The sequence below is a fragment of the Zingiber officinale genome, chromosome 5B, assembly GCF_018446385.1.
Source record: "Zingiber officinale cultivar Zhangliang chromosome 5B, Zo_v1.1, whole genome shotgun sequence".
Lineage (NCBI taxonomy): Eukaryota > Viridiplantae > Streptophyta > Magnoliopsida > Zingiberales > Zingiberaceae > Zingiber > Zingiber officinale.
Genome location: NC_055995.1, coordinates 109215629 through 109232984, shown reverse-complemented (window position 1 = coordinate 109232984; position 17356 = coordinate 109215629). Strand labels below are relative to the sequence as shown.

Genomic DNA, 17356 nt, shown 5'->3' with positions numbered 1-17356 from the left:
ACTGATAGCGAGACCAGTTTGGCATAGCAGCACATGACAAGAAATAAAGAGGGAAGAAGAGAGACCGAGGGAGGGAAAAGAGGAGAGGGGAGAAGGAGAGGAGTATTAAAGGGATGAGCAACAAGAGAGAAGAGAAGCCATGGGAGAGAAAAGAGGAGAGGGAGAAGGAGAGGAGTATTAGAGGCACAAGCAATAAACAAGTGATGATGTGTGAGGTTTCGGGTAGAAAGAAAAGTGTATTGAGAGATAAGAGAGAAATTAAAAATTCCTAACTGTTTGAAAGTATCACTAATCTATTAAATATGATTAAACAGGACTATCCAACATATATAAACTTTACTATTTTTTAATCTAGTCAAAGGTTGAAATATCTGACCGTGTTGGTCGCCATGGGCAACATTTACCATTTTGCTAGTTGACTAACAACAAGGCTTCTTTGGCAATGACCACGCATAATGTGAAATAGAGAGGGACAGAAGAGGGACTCAGGGAGAGACAGAAGAGGGGAGGAGAGTATTAGAGAGACGAGCAATAGGTGAGCGATGACAAGTATGCATGTGGAAAGAGAAGGGCATGGAGAGATAAGAGAGAAATTAAAAAAATTCTAACATACCACAAACCTAATTAAGTATGATTGAACTAGATTATCCAACATATATAAACTTAATTCATTTTTAAACTATTCAAAATAAATTCAAATTGAGACTTGTTCAAATTCACTTGACGAATCACCATTCCTACTCAATGAGCTCTTCTTATCACTAAACTGACCTACACTCAACCCTTAAAACTTCAAATATTAATTCAATTTAGCTTAATCAAAATCTAAAATGTTTTAAAAATAAGTTAAAATGTAAATAAGAAAATTTAGTATCTAATATTAGTCAAGATTTACTATTTTTTTATTTAGTATCATTAAGCTTTTTCCCCTCTTATAAATCTTCTCTTAGCTCTTCGGTTTGAGTATTAAGGATTTGTTAGAGTTCAACATAACACTATAATTAAATTAAATTGATTTGATTAAGTTAAGAAAATAAGTTTTTATTTATTTATTTTTAATTCACTTCATCTAGATATCATTAAAGATACATAAGGATTATAATAGATATTTTAAAAACCTTTATCCAATTCAATTTGAAGGTATAAACTTTTTTTAATTTTGAATTTCTTTTTATCAAAAAAATCTTGAATATGAAAGTTTTAAATTTACATGAGTCGAATTTCAATTTTTAGAAATTTATACTTATAATATTAAATAAATTTAATTATCATATTAAAAAAATCTAATTTATATAATATTTTTACATTCTAAAATTTGAAAAAGCTTATATCTATATTTTTTTTATCCACTTTAATAATTGTAGACCAGTGACAAGCAGATGTAAGACCGTTAGGCGCGCCTGAGGCGTTTTTTCATCACCTTCTTTTCTTTTCTCAGTTATATCTGCTTCCTCTGTTTTCTTATTTTTTTCCCTTCTTGTTGACAGCAAAACTGCAACTTCTCTCTGTTATATCTTCTTCCTCTGTTTTCTTTTTTTTTCCCTTTCTGTTGACAACAAAACTGTTGCTGCTGTGATGCTGTCCCGTTTTTTTTCCTATTTTTCTTTTTTTTTTTTTGTTTTCTGTTGTTGGTACTGTAAAAAACTGGATAGCTTCGTTTTTTTCCCTTTCCTGTTTTGTTTTCCAGTTTTTTATTTTGTTGTTGGTCCTGTTTTTTTTCCTTTTTTCCCCTGTTTTCCTTTTTCTTTTCCTATTTTTCTATTGCGGGTAGTGGTACCAGTGGTACAGTACTTTTCTATTATTGTTGATGCGAGGTACAGTAGTTTACCATTCCATTAATTCATTAAAATATTTTTTTATTTTGTTTTTAATTTTTTAGGTTATTTTCTTGTTCGATTATAATGGAAGGTAGTAGTGATACTCCAACATATATATCAAAAGATCTGGCATGGAATTATTTTCAAAGAGTTAATCTGAATAACAAAAATGATTTGATTTGTAACTTTTGTCAAAAAGTTACAAAAGGAGGTATTTATCGTGCAAAACAACATCTTGTTGGGGGGTTTCGAAATACTACGACTTGCAAAAAATGTCCGCCTCATGTACGTGAAGAAATAAAAAATTTCATGGAGAAAAAGGCAGAGAAAGGCAATCTTTCTAAACTTGCGACATTAGACTTTGAGGATGTAGATCCTCTTGGTGATGATATTGATATGGATGATATTGGAGCTAAAGCTGTACCGCCTATAAGTACAAGTACAAGTTCTAGATCAGTGAATATGCAAAAAAGGCCAAGACAAATAGGTCCAATGGATACGTATTTTGCTCCTAATGTGCAAAAAAAATATTGAAAGTAGAAAGGGTAAAGAGAGGCAAACTACGATAAATGAGGCATACAAGAAAGAATTGAGGGAAAAAACTTGTATGGCTATAACTGAGTGGATGTATGATGCGGCAATTCTTTTTAATGCCGTTAACTATTCAAGCTTCAAAAGGATGTTGGACTTGGTTGGCCAATATGGTGTAGGTCTAAAAGGACCTAGTTATCATGAGGTGCGGGTTTCTTTTCTAAAAAAGGTTGTTGATAGTGTGACTAATAATTACATTAAGTTGTGTGAAACAGAATGGGCAAAGTATGGTTGTAGTTTGATGGCAGATGGGTGGACAGACAAAAGACAGAGGACATTGATTAATTTTTTAGTGAATTCTCCTAAAGGTTCAGTTTTCATTGAATCGGTTGATGCTTCTGATTATGCAAAAATTGGAGAGAAAATATTTCAGTTGCTTGATCGATTTGTGGAGAGTGTAGGAGAAGTTAATGTTATTCAAGTTGTTACGGATAGTGCAAGTAACAATGTGCTTGCTAGTAAGAATTTATTTAATTTTTTCTTATCATTATGCTTTTTCTTATATATGTTAAAATTATCTAATTTTATAACTTTTTATAGGAAAATTATTAGAAGCAAAAAGGCCACACTTGTATTGGACTCCTTGTGCTACTCACTGTGTTGACTTGATCTTAGAAGATATTGGGAAATTACCTGATTTTAAAGTAACATTGCAAAAGGCAATGAGTGTGAATGCTTACATTTACGTTCGCTCCGGTATGATAAATATGTTGAGGCAATTCACAAGACAAAAAGAGTTTTGTCGGGCGGGTGCCACGAGATTTGCTACTGCTTTTCTCACTCTTGAAAGGATGCACCTACAGAAGCAAAATTTAAGGAAAATCTTCATTTCAAAGGATTGGACAGAGAGTAAATGGGCAAAAGAAGCGGCGGGGAAGAAGGTAGCTAAAATCATCATGACACTTAGATTTTGGAGCAGTATTGTGCATATTTTAAAGATATATGGCCCTTTAGTTCGTGTTCTGAGACTGGTTGATGGTGAAAGAAAACCTGCAATGAGCTATATTTATGAGGCTATGGATAGGGCAAAAGAAACAATTATGAAGACCTTTAAGGAGAAAGAAGAGAAATACAAAGAAGTGTTTGAGATCATTGATAAGATATGGGAATGCCAACTTCATTGGCCTCTGCATGCTGTAGGACATTATTTGAATCCAGAATATTTTTATTCATACACAGATTCAAATATCTGCGGAGAAGTGGTGAATGATTTGTTTGAAACTATGGAGAGATTGGTTTGAAACACTGCCGAGCAAAGATAAAATCACTGCCCAACTCTCTATATATCGAAAGGCAGAAGGACTATTTGGGAGGAATGTGACAATTAGACAATAGAAGAGCATTATCTCCAACAGAATGGTGGGAATGCTACGGAGCAAATACCCCAGAATTGCAAAAGTTTGCTATTAAAGTGCTTAGCATCACTTGTAGTGCTTTTGGTTGTGAGCGCAATTGGAGTGTATTCGAGCAGGTATGTAATAAATATAAATGTTTAATACTATTAGTATGTTACTTTTATAAGTAGAAAATATTCTTTGTTATTTTATTATACTTATTGTGATTTTTGATATTTTGTAGATTCACAGCAAAAAAAGGAATAGGCTAGCTCAGCAACACTTAAATGATTTGATATTTGTGAAATACAATCGTGCCTTAAAACTTCGGTATGACGCACGTGATAAGATTGACCTTGACAGATATTGATGATAGTAATGAATGGTTGATGGGTAGAATGGATGGAGAAAGAGATAATGAAGAAGATGAGTTGGTTTTTGAAGGTGATGACTTGACATGGGATGTCGTTGTTAGGGCTAGTGGAGCTGAAGAGCCTGAATATTGTACTAGAGGAAAAAATATTGCATCCATGACCTCTAGTTCACATGCTAGACCTAAACAAGTTGAGAAGGGAAATACATCTTCCTTTATGAGACACTCATCTCTAAGACTTTAGATGAAGAAGAAGAAGAAGAAGAAGAAGAAGAAGAAATTGAATTTGAAGAAGATGAAGATAAAGAAGAAGAAGAATACAATGAGGATGATCTTGAGCTTGATGATTAATTTGACTTATTACGCTTGTTTTGATGAACTTTGTTAGTTTAAATTAGAAAATTGAAACTTGAAAGTTTGAAACTTTTATTAATTTTATCATGGTGCTGTTTTGCTTGTCGTATTTGATATTGATGTGTGTGGAATATTAATAGTTATCATATTTGACATATTATATGAGTGTGTGAATAGTTTAGTAGTCATCAACCTCATGCTCAAGAGGAGTGCGCCTCAGGCGCGCCTCGCGCCTTGGGCTCTATGAGCCCTTTGCACCTTGGTGCGCCTCGCGCCTCTAACAACATAGGATATAGGCTTGACACTAAATAGTGGAAGACGAAGGGTTTTCGGAATGAGATGAGGTTTTGCGTTGCACGAAGGTTGCGTGTAGGTTTAGGGGACAAATAAAATTAAGGGAAAAAATTTAAGGAAATTAAAAATAGGAAAAGAAAGAAAATTGGTATAAATAAAACTAATGAAAAAAACTTAACGAAAATAAAAATAGGAAAAAGAAAGAAAATTGGTATAAATAAAATTAAAGAAAAAACTTAACGAAAATAAAAATAGAAAAAGAAAGAAAACTGATATAAATCAAATTAAGGTTTCATAATATAATTAGTGGCTAAAAATTTATTTATTTATTATAATAATTATCTACTAAATTTTTATCGATAATCTTATTAAACTTTATCATAAAACTTTAAAAAATAAAATTTCAACTAGTCAAAATTTTATAAAAAATATTTCATCAAAATAAATTTTAAATGATATTTTTAAATTTTTTATTGGTAAAAGTAAATATAAATATTGATCATTATGAATGAAATATAAATTTTCATTTATTATAATTACTGATCAATTATTTTTGTTAACAATTTTGTCAAATCTTATGATATTTTTTATTTTAAAAAAATTAACACAGTGACAAAATTAATTTAGGCGAAAATTAATTAACACAATTATTTTCATTCATTATGATATTTTTAAATTTTTAGAATCCAAAATTAATATAATTTTTTATTATATTTTAGGCGAAAAGAAAGGGAGTGAAAGGGTTGTAGGCGAAGAAGTGAAAAAATTACAGCAAATATTAATTCATTTAAACTTTTACTTGGTAAAATTTAATATAATCATCCATAAAATATTGTTAATGATATTTAATTTTATTTATTAAAATTATCAATTAAATTTTTATGGTATTTTTATCAAATTTTATTAATAAAATTTTAAAAATAAAAAAATTCTACTCGACTTTCAAGCATAATTTGTTTAAAAATAATATATTTGGTTAATAAATATTTTTAGTTAACTAAATAAAGTTAAAATTAGCTAGTAAACGGTAAAAAAATATTAGTTAAATTTGATAATTAGTGATAAATTATTAATACTAGTTAATATACACTTCAACAGTTATTTTTAAAATTTTTATTTATCAATTTTAACTTTGATAAATTATCAATTAAATTTATTTGGTCAAAAATATTTGGCTAAAGCACGACAATAACAGTATAAAAATGACGATGAAGGAGAAGAAAGATGGAGAAAGAATAAAATTCAAAGATAAGCAATCCAATGTAATTTTGAATATATTTTATTATACATAAAAATCTCTCTCATGTCTAAATTTTGAAAGTATAAATAAAAATTAATTACTAGTAAGTATGACCTATAAATATTTTTAATTACTAGGCAAAATCAAATTTTGGCTAATAAATCAAATTTTGATCTATAAAAAATTTAAAATTATTGGACAAATTTAAAACAATGAAATAAGGTGATTCGTAATTATTTACTTGCTGAAATTTATTTTGGCTGATAATTCTAAATGTTTACTGGTCAAACTCATTTTGGATGGAAAAAATTCGTTGGCAATCTCGTCTTTTTTTAGTGTATCAGGAACCGAAGTAAGACTTACAATGGTATTCATCAACCTTAAAAAAATAGAGTACCAAAGAAAATTATAAGAAGAATTTCATGAAAGTTCGACAATAGAAATTATATATCTTTTCTAGCAACTAATTGAAAAGTATCGGAAATAGAAATAAGATTTACACATGGTATTTGTTGACCTAGAAAAATCCTATGATAGAGTCCCATGAGAAATTATATGAAAAATTCCATGGAAGGTCAGACAACTATTTAAGAATTATCAGGAACAGAAGCAAGACTTACATAGTATTCGTCAACATAGAAAAAACTTTAAGATAGAGCCCCAAGGAAAATTTTATAAAAAATTCTAGAAAAGAAAGGTATTAGCATAATGTATATTGAATTAATTAAAATATATATGAGGATGTAATGAGAACATTGAAGACTCCATGTGGATTAATCTAAGTGTTTCCCATAAAAATAGGGTTGCATTATGGATTAACTCTAAGTCTCTATATTTTTATACTAATCATGGACAAACTGGACATATAAAAGATATAGTACCGTGGTGTATGTTGTTTGTAGATAATATTATTTTGGTAGATGAGACATGTGAAGAGTAAATACTAAATTCGAATCTTAGCGGAAAATGCTAAAAGTGAAAAGTTTTAGATTTAGTAAAAGATAAAATATATGAAATTTAAATTTAGCAATGTTAGACATAATGAGACAATTGTTAATTTAGAAGATGATGAGTTATTTGTTATTGAGAGCTTTAAGTATTTATGATCATTTTTGAAAAAGGATTGAGGGATTATAAGGAGAGCGTCAGATGTTCTTTATGATTGTAAAGTACCTTTAATACTTAAACAACAGTTTTACAAAATGACGGTTATGCCTGCTACGTTATATGGAATTGAATGCAAGACTATTACTCGAGCATATGAGTAGAAGATGAAAGTTGCATAGATGTGGATGTTAAGGTGGATGTGCGGACATACAAGGATGAAAAGGATAAAAAAATAAAAAATATTAGAGAGAGTTGGGATTGTTCCTATTGAGAAAAAACAACAGGAGATACATTTAAGATGATATAAACATGTACTTAGATGATCAATAAATGCTCTAGTTAGGTGATGTGGAATTATGATAAATGTGCATATCAAACGAGGAAGAGAAAGACAAAAAATACTCGGTTAACAATGATAAAATAAGATAAAATTTAATTAAATATAAATGATGATATAGTAAGGGATAGAGCCCAATGACGTAGAAGGATCGATATAGCCAACCCTACTTAGTGGGATAAAGCTTAGTTGTTATCCAAAACTTGTCTTTAGGCTTTAGCAAACAAAATACAAGCATTAAAGGGATACATAATGCTCAAATTTCTTATCAATTAGTTATGTTCATTTCAAATAAAATTACATCTTCAATAGTAAAAGTTTTTCGTGCTTTTAAATTTAAAAGTGCTCTAATGTTGCATAATTCAAAAGCAAAATATATCATAGTTATAGAGGACCTAGAAATGCCTTTGTTTTTTTTTTTTTGCTCATTTGAGTGTTTTATTTGTAAAAATTGATTAGATTATAAGTGTAAATCATTATAAAATGAAAGAATTATATAATTTATGAATAACTAAAAAAAAAAGTTAATAGATTATAACATTTTTTACTCTAAAAACTGAGTTGAATTAATTAATCAAATAAACACCTATCAACAATCTAAATAATTATTAAATTAACAATTAATTATATAAAAAATTAATCAAAAAGTACAACTTATACTAAAAATTAATCATCTCATTAAATATTATTCAATTAATTAAGAATCAAAGCATATGACAACATGATACATGATACAGAGCAAAACTATATTGTTTCTTATAAGACCAAAACTCTAGCAAGGTTTGAGATGCAAAGATAAACAAATATGAATCATCAGTATCATTTTCTTAACAAAAGAAAATAACCATTTAGGAAATGCGTAGACCAGATTTTATGATCTTAGAACCTCTTGCAGTATGGTATTATATATAAAAAGTTTCAACTGTTTTCTAATACATTAATCTCGTAATATATCATCCATATCTGATATTCTAGTGCATACCTCATTCAATAACTGTAATGTATGCCTCAACAAAAATGAGGTCATGCATTTGGTCCAGAATCCAACGAAGCTAATAATTCCATAAGTATTTCATTTTTATAATAAAAAATAAAAGTATGACTTAAGTCATTCTGGAATGAATTACATGTTATTTAAATTAGTTGCTAAATCAACAAAGACTTAAATCTTGTGATTAAAACTAATCGTTATGTGGAATTTAATGGATCAATTCTGGAACACTCAAATCAATATTGCAACATAATGTAATGGTCATGATTAAACAGAAGTCTGCATTAGTCTTTGTCATATTAAAGTTAGTCAAGTCCAAATGATGATATCCAAATACCATATTCAGAACTATAGCAAGTGTATGCTTTTGCAATTTTTTAACATGCATGTATTGCTTGTTAATAATTGTAATCCTATTGTTTCATGTTGCCATATAGGAATTATTGTGGATTTATTTTCTGGTGGAGAAATCCTTCCTCAGTTGAAGAAGGTTTGTGCTCTTTTTCTATGGAATATTCCACTTCCATCTTTGCTTATATCTGTATTACGAAATACTTTCCATGTGAGATTTTCTTTTGTGACTTATTTATGTGTTGACTTGATGGTGCATATCATACACCAGAGTTCTAGAACTTTTCTTGTGAGAGACAATTCATCCCATGCCAATTTCAGACCCACATTTATGGGAGTTCATGCACTGGGATAATAAATTCTGGTAGCTTTGTGGATCGCTACTTATTTTACACCATGAGAAAATTTTTAGTTCTTCTTTTCGTGCCATGTATTTTATTACATTACATATTTCCTACATGTTGAATTGATTTACTTAATTCTATCGAGAAGGTATTTCAATTATATTACCAACTCAACATATTCTTAGTTTCTTGAAATGCTAAAAAGTTTAGTTCAATCATCTTCTACATGATTGTTTATTTGCTAAAATTAGCCTAATAAATCCTTCTAAAGATATGAAATAAAGGAAACGATTCCATGAAGAATCCGAAGAGAAGCAAATAAATGGCCCTTGTCATTTATACTTGTGCATGTATATAACAACAACAACCAAGCCTTTATCCAACTAAGTGAGATTGACTAAATGAATCATCCTATAGTATTGGGCTCGATCCCCTACTCTATCCTTATTTATATTTAAATGAATTTTATCATATTTATGGTTACTAAGTTTTTTTTTGTCTTCCTCTTCATCAATTAATGTGCATATCTGTCAAGGTTTCACGTTGCCTAATTGGGGTATTATTGGTCGCCTAAGTCCATATTCATATTATCTTAAATGCATCTCTTGGTGTTTTTTCTCAATAGACACAATTTTGGTTTTTTTCTCTAATGTTCTTATTTCTTATTTTATCTATCTTCGTGTATCTACACATCTACCTTGCACATTTACCTAACATCCTATCTTTGTGACTCATCTACTCGTGTGTGATCATTTGAATCAGAGAAGCAAATAAATTTCCATCCACCTATAGTCATGCATGTATGGTGAAATAAATTTCCATGAAAATTTTTAAGAAAAGCAAATAAATAGTCCTTGTCACTTATACTCATGCATGTATTGGGAAGTAAATTTCAAACATTATGTTTAGATCCACTAATAATGATTTTTTTTTGGATTATTTGAATAAGGTGATAGACTAAACACTGTAATATGCTGGCATTTGTAGTGATAGTGTTGTTTTAGAAGTTCATAAAATTGCAGATAGTAATGTATGACCAAGAAAAATATTGCCAACATGTTGGAATTAAAATTGTTGAAAATTGTTGCACGATAGTAAAAATGTTACATCCTATAACCGCCAAAACCTGTACTTTCACTAGTAATACATTACATCCAATGGTGTTGAAATGGACCATCTTTGATAGCTATTATTGCTGCAATGCCTATGTAAATAGGTTACCTAAAGAAAAATAAAATATTTGAAATAATCTCATATAATCATACATATCTTGAAATTTTATAATCACTTACCTAGTCATATATATATTCATAAACATGTAGTTTGTTATAATGATCAAGTTGTTAGGGCTGTCTATATGAATTATATCTTCCAACGAGCTCTATGCAAGGTTATATCACTAATAACAATCATGACTTTTGCTCGTAAACTCTTTATGCAAGGATTAGAATTGTATCATAACATCCCCACTTGGTAATTTTCTCATCACTTTGTTGCTCTCTACCACACCCTTGCTTGATCCCCTTCATAAGGAGGGATGATGCTATACTCTTCTTTGTTGAGTAACTCTTCCCATGCATTTTTATGATGCATGACACCCTCTCCATCACCATCGTCTCTAGGAGATTTGCACGCCGTGAAAATTCATGACCATACTTCATCGCTTTCATGCAATGATTAGGAAGATCTCAAGGGTCGGCACCTTTGGAATTCCCTATCGCTCAACAAATTGATGATTGGCAGGAGGCTCACACCTACACTTCCTACCACCTCTCAACCTAGTCCACCGTTCTTCCAATGCCATTTGATCCTCCATGCATGCGCTATCAAACCTCTAACATCCCCACCTGAAGCTAATTTTCTCATCTCACCTTGTTACTTTCCTCTAGCACACCCTTATCCTTGCTCAATCCCCTTCATAAGGAGTGATGGATCTTTACTCAAGTCACCTAAGAAAGTTGGCATGCAAGGTAGCTATAACCTTCATATAGATCTAAATCACAAGATGAGGTTGAAAATGAAATGATCATAGATAGAAAAATGTATTAGAAATTACTTGGTTAACTAATCTACCTATCTAGGGCACCTTTTGACATCTCTTATGTCGTAAATGTTGTGAGCTAGTTCATGCATAACCCTAATGCACATTTTTAAGTAATCTACAGGATATTTTTAGCAACTCCAGGGAAAGGGATTTTGTTCAAGAAGCATAGCTTGATTACACTTCAACTGTCTATTGCACCTTTATTGGAGAGAACTTAGTTACCTAGACGAAGCAAACCCGATGAGAATAATGTCTCATGAACCCACAATAAATTGAAGATAAAAACTAGGAAAAGTCTGAATTTAGCAAAGCACAAATTTAAGGTCTATGAGATAGAAGAGAACACAATTTAAAGGATTTGGGCTGGTAAGTTAGATAAACGTCACAAGTATTGTCTTGATAAGTTGTAGTCTAATAAAAAACCAATAAGTGAGAGCCTCACTATGCTTTTGTATTGAAAACAAACATTCTATATATGTGTGGTTGCCGCCCCTTCCCCCTCTATTTATAACTATAAGGTGTCATGAAAATCCTAAAAGACATAAAATAAGCCTATTTAGAAGAGTCCTAGATAGACTACTTCAACGATTAAAATACAGTTATGTGTCGTCCGGTATAGACGATTTTTATCGTTCCGCCGCTGGAGCGAAACTGGTATAGGAGGCGGGATAATTTCATGTGTCACGCGTCACACGACAGAAGGAGTCGCGTCGCGTCGTGCGACAGAAGGAATCGCGCGCCGTGAGATGGAAGGAAATATGCTATATAACATAGGAGGCAGCTGCGGCGAGCGATCATTAGTAGTGGGGAGGCAGCGGCAAGGCATCAGCGAGGCGACAACAAGGGTAGCGACCATTCTCGGGACATGTATGATTTCAATTTGACCTAAACGAGCAGAGGTGGTGTATCAGAGGTGTAAGACATGTTGTGGGACTCCTCCTGTGCCGCTAGAAGTGTCGTCGAAAGCCTCTGGCGGTGCTGGGCGCCTCGTCGAATGCCTCTTGCATTATCGGACGCCTCACAAGACGTTGTCGAATGCCTCACAGAATGTCGTCGGATGCCTCGCTAGACCCCTCCGGTGCGGCTGAATGCGTCGCGGGATGCCTACGGCGTTGCCGAATACCTCGTAGGACATCGCCGGATGCCTCGTAAGACGCCATCGGATGCCTCGTTAGACGTCTCCAGTGTCGCCGGACTCGTCGTGGGATGCCTTCGGCGCTGCGTGTACGCAAGGCGTTTTTGTTCATCGAAAGTTAAACCAAAGATTTAATTAATTGAAACATTTCCCAATTTAGGTGTGATATTTCGAAAAGACTTTTATAAACCCTAATTAAATTATCCCCCAAAATATATAAAAAATATATTTAAAATTAAATAAATTTTATTAATTAATATTCTGTTTTTTTTACTATTTTATATATTTTTAAAAATTCTAAAAAAATCTAATAAATCCTTTATATTATGATATATTTAGTTTTTATTTTTTTACTATTTAATTGATATTTTGATTTTTTTTTACCATTTTAAATTTATATTATTTAAATTAATAATTAATTAAATGAATAAATAGTTAATTTATATAATTGGGCATTGATGGACATGTGAAGAAATCAATATCAATATTGCATGTCATGCGATGATTATTTAATCTGGGTGTTGCAGAACTATAGAGTTGACCTAAGCAGACTGTTATAAGCACCAATACTTCCATCTAATTCACGCCACTACTTTTGGTATTAGTAAGGTAACATATTATGATATATCAATTTTAATCCAAGTTATTGATAGATTAATTTTATTTAAAAAAACTATATTTAATTATTTTTTCTAGTCATATTAAGTTGTCTAATAATTGAGAATTTATATAAAATCAATGTACAACTTATTTTTAAATTATACATAATAAAAATATTTATCTAATAAATAAAAAAATACCGAAACCGTATCGGCACATCACGATACGATATCAAAACCATATTGTTCCAGTCTAGGACCAAAAACTTGGCACGGGTTGAGATTTTAAACCTTAGACTACTTAGCTAGTTTAGGTTTAATCCATCATTAAAAAATTTCCCATTACCTACAAATGAGACTTAACTTACTAATTAGCTCATCTAAGACTTAAATTAGGTTGACTTCGCTACATGACGCTCTTGTCCAAATCAGCTTCAAGTGCAACCTTAGTCATGACATCTTCAATTAACTCATTAAGCATTTCTTTTTATGTTTTTAGCTCTACCCTTTATAATTGAGCCTTCATTAAAGTGTAATGGGTCATTAAAAAGTTCTAGAATAGGATGCTTCTTCCTTTCCATTGTCTCGTCTTGATTCCCATCCTTAGCTTGCTTTGTCGCAATTTGGTCTCCATCTTTGTCTCCATCATTCCCCCTCTCTTCTCAAAAGGATTTGTCCTCAAATTTTCATCACCTATATTAAAGGGAGAAAGAACATTAAATGTAGCACTCACATTATACTTACCAAGAAAATCAAACTTGTAGGAATTATCATTTATTAGAGCAATAATTTGAAATAGTTCATCTCCTCAAGCATGCATCTTAGTACGACATTTAGCTAGAAACGTATCCTTATATGAACCCAAACTCAATCCCTACTTCAAAGATCACTTTCTTTCATTCTTTGTTGGCTTGTGTAGCATATTGTTCAATCCTCTTTTCAATTTACAACTATACTTTCTTATGCATTTTGTCTCACTAACTCTACCTTTCCTGTACCATCTAAACTAACATGCTCAGAGATAGGTAAAGGTAATAAATCCAAAGGAGTTAAAGGGTTGAAGCTATATACTATAAAAGGTGAAAAGTTAGTAGTAGAATGCACAAACTTTTATAATCAAATTCGACATATGAAAAACAATCTTCCAAACCTTTCAAATATTTTGAATAATAGCTCATAATAAACGACAAAGTTTGATTTACTACCTTGGTTTATGCATCAATTTGTCATTTGTAAGTTATAGAAAACAAAAGCTTTGAACCCAACTTATGCTATAATGTGTTTCAAAGGTAGCTCCGAACTTAGAATTATGGTTTAAAACTAATCAACACTCCATGAAGTTACATGGTATCTCTAACGAATAAATCAACACTAAGGAACTTAGCATTGTTCGTGTCACGCCCCAGAGGAGTCTCTGTCCGAAGAAATTTCGGCAGCATCTCCCCTGTACGGCGGACAATCTGAAACTTTTCTACAAGCACTATATACCTCAGCCACATGCGGCTGGAATAATAACAATAAAAGAAAACAAACACCACGCAGTTAATATCAAATTCAGCCTCTGGCTGACACAACCACGCAGTAAAAAAAAAAATAAAGCAGCCCACTCGGCTGTACCAAAACCAAAACACAAAACTGCTAGCCGGCTAGGCTTACACAACCAACAACAAATACAAAATACCACATAACGACATCAACACTCCAAAAACAAAACCGGAGTACAGAGCTAAACAAACTGATACATAAACAAACAAAACATACGTGAAATCGATAAGTCTTCTGATGTGACGTAGGGACCAGCAGACAGGATGCTCCAAGCGACACCATAAATAACGTACCTGAAAAATATAGAGTCCACGGGGTGAGTTCAACAACTCAATAGATACCTAGTTGACATGTATATATCAGACAATAATAATGAAATACAGCTTTCTAATCATATATCTAGGAAAGATGCAAAACTGAACTAAGGAAGCTGTACTCACCAGAACTCCTATCCAAACAAAAGGGTCATCAAACCGAAGTGCCCTAAATCCTGATGTCAAACATATGCACCAACCAAATGCGCAAACACAATCACAAGAAATAAATGATCAATGCGTATGATGTCAATGATGCGTCTGGTCACCCCCGACGCCACTACTATCTCACACAACGGCGAGACCGAGGGTAGGGACAACCGACACTCGTCGTCACCGCTCCCGATGAGTGACCGAGTGGACGGATCTTGTCGTACTCCTGTCCCGTGACCCCAAATCATAAATGGGGAGCTCAATGCTCTCTCACGATGACGGGGAGGAATCCCTGCTGGCTAACACGTTGTGTCACACTACCCGTGGCGGACCAACGAGCTAAACAAAGTCCTACTGCAACACACATCGCTCGAATCGACCACTAACCCACGAGTGGTGGTGTGTGCAGATCCATGTAATCGGCGATGTGCTCAACAACAATGGAGTCGATTATCGCAAAGATGCAATCATGATGCATGACACTAAGCATGGAAAACCGATCAACATAACCATATCCATACATACAAAATGGGTACTGTAAAAGCGATGGTCACATACCAAGATCTAGAGTACACAGGTCGATAAAATATCAAAACCTATGTCCCGAACATAATAAGTATGGAATATCCCGATCGGATAGAAAATCCATATATCATAATATGGGTACCACAGTATCAGGAAGTCAAATCCACGGATCTAGGGTATACAAGTCCTCTAAGGTATAACAACCTGGACCCAAATCATATCCTCTTCCATAGATATGTACCAACAATATACACGGATCAAAGAATCATGGTCTAAACACCCGAATCATATATGATACACAAATAGAGGTACACAAATCTGATATGGCCCAAAACCTAAGTATCGGATAATCTAGATACACGGGCTAGAAACAACAATCCAAATCCTAGTCCTAACCTCAGTAAGCATGGTATGTGACTCTAGAAACTAAGATACTCATGGTAACAAGATAATCATGGCAACAAATCACGAGATATAAGCACGGATACATCACAGGTGACAAACCTAACATGCTATGGATATCAAACAGTGACATACCAAAGACAAACATGTTCATTGCTTGTAGTTATAAAATACTATGCATATCCAAAGACAATATCATAAAAGATAAGTCAAGAGGTACCCGCCTCAAATATAGATCGTGTGTCCTCTAACCAGAGCTCTAGTCTCAAATCAGAACCTGAAATAAATATACAATCAATCACTTAGGTTTATCGTAGATCAGATAATGCAAGCCAAAACCTCAATAAATCCAATCTAACAATCTCATCATTTTCTTCCAAAAATCCACCCAACACTTGATAATCATTTTCTATTAATATAATCCACCTTAACAATTCCTCAAGTAAATGATTACCAATGAATCTAAATCTGTAACTAAACTACAATCATACAGCAACAGATTTGTTGAAACCCTAATCCTCAGTACAAAACTCACCTCAACAGATGAATTGTGGTTGATCCACAATTGAAGAGCTGCCACTGTATGCTGGACAAGAACACCTCAGCGCGAAAACCACCTTGCTGGATTCTCCCCTTCTGGTCAAAAATCAACCATAAGATCACGAATGGAGATCACGGATCATATCAAGGAATGAAAATCACTAGTCCAACCACAACCTAATTCCAACCAAATCTATTCATCTTACCTTTTCAATCGTCAGTGCTGATCACAGACCCAGCGAAGGAGAACGAACCAATCTCACTTACTGCCTCCCAACCAAAACGCCCAGATCAACACTACACCGAAAAGATTGAGGAGGAGATCGAAGAATCAGTAACAGGTCTACGACCGGTGAGGAAATGAAACATGAATCCAGTGGAGAGGGGAAATTGATGTACCTCCCTGATGGCAACCACCTCTACCCTCTTCAAATCCGTGAGTGAGAGGGAGAGTTTGCCCTAATTCCATCCAGCGACTCCTCCTTACCAGCGACGACAACACCCAACAGCAGTTGCTTTCGCAACAACAGAGTGGAGGAAGGAGTGGTGTCTCACTCGCTAGCCGGCAATGTCAGCGACAGGGCTTGGACAGACGGCGTCGGCTGCGATGACTGTGGCGTCGGGAGTGGGCCGTCGACGCTATGGTAGAGGGAAGTCTCGGCTGCCTCTTGCTCAGGTGTCTGTGAAGGAGAGAAGGAGACGGGGCCGAGTAGAGAGGCTAGGGCACGGAAGCAGGGGAAGTGGATCGGCTCGGCGCCGGCACCTAGGGCAGAATCGGTGAGAAGAGGGAAGACTTCCCTTGGCCACGGCATGTACTCGAGGGAGAAGGAAACCGCCGGCGCTAGTAGATTAGGGCACGGGGTGAGTTCGGCGGAGGAGAAGAGAAGGACGCGCGGGGGAGAGGTTTCGGCGAAAACAGGGAAAGAAAAAGAAAAAGAAATAAATAAATAATTCCAACTTTTCCTC

At 33.4% G+C, this 17356-nt stretch overlaps 1 protein-coding gene across 2 annotated transcripts in view; it reads left to right on the top strand.

Annotated features, from left to right (window-relative positions):
• LOC121985320 overlaps nt 1–17356 on the top strand; it is a 56291-nt gene that overhangs the window by 23649 nt on the left and 15286 nt on the right. For both annotated transcript variants that reach the window (XM_042538690.1, XM_042538692.1), the window contains one exon: nt 8876–8928. In XM_042538690.1, the coding sequence (XP_042394624.1) occupies nt 8876–8928 (53 nt within the window). The remainder of the gene's footprint in view (nt 1–8875; nt 8929–17356) is intronic.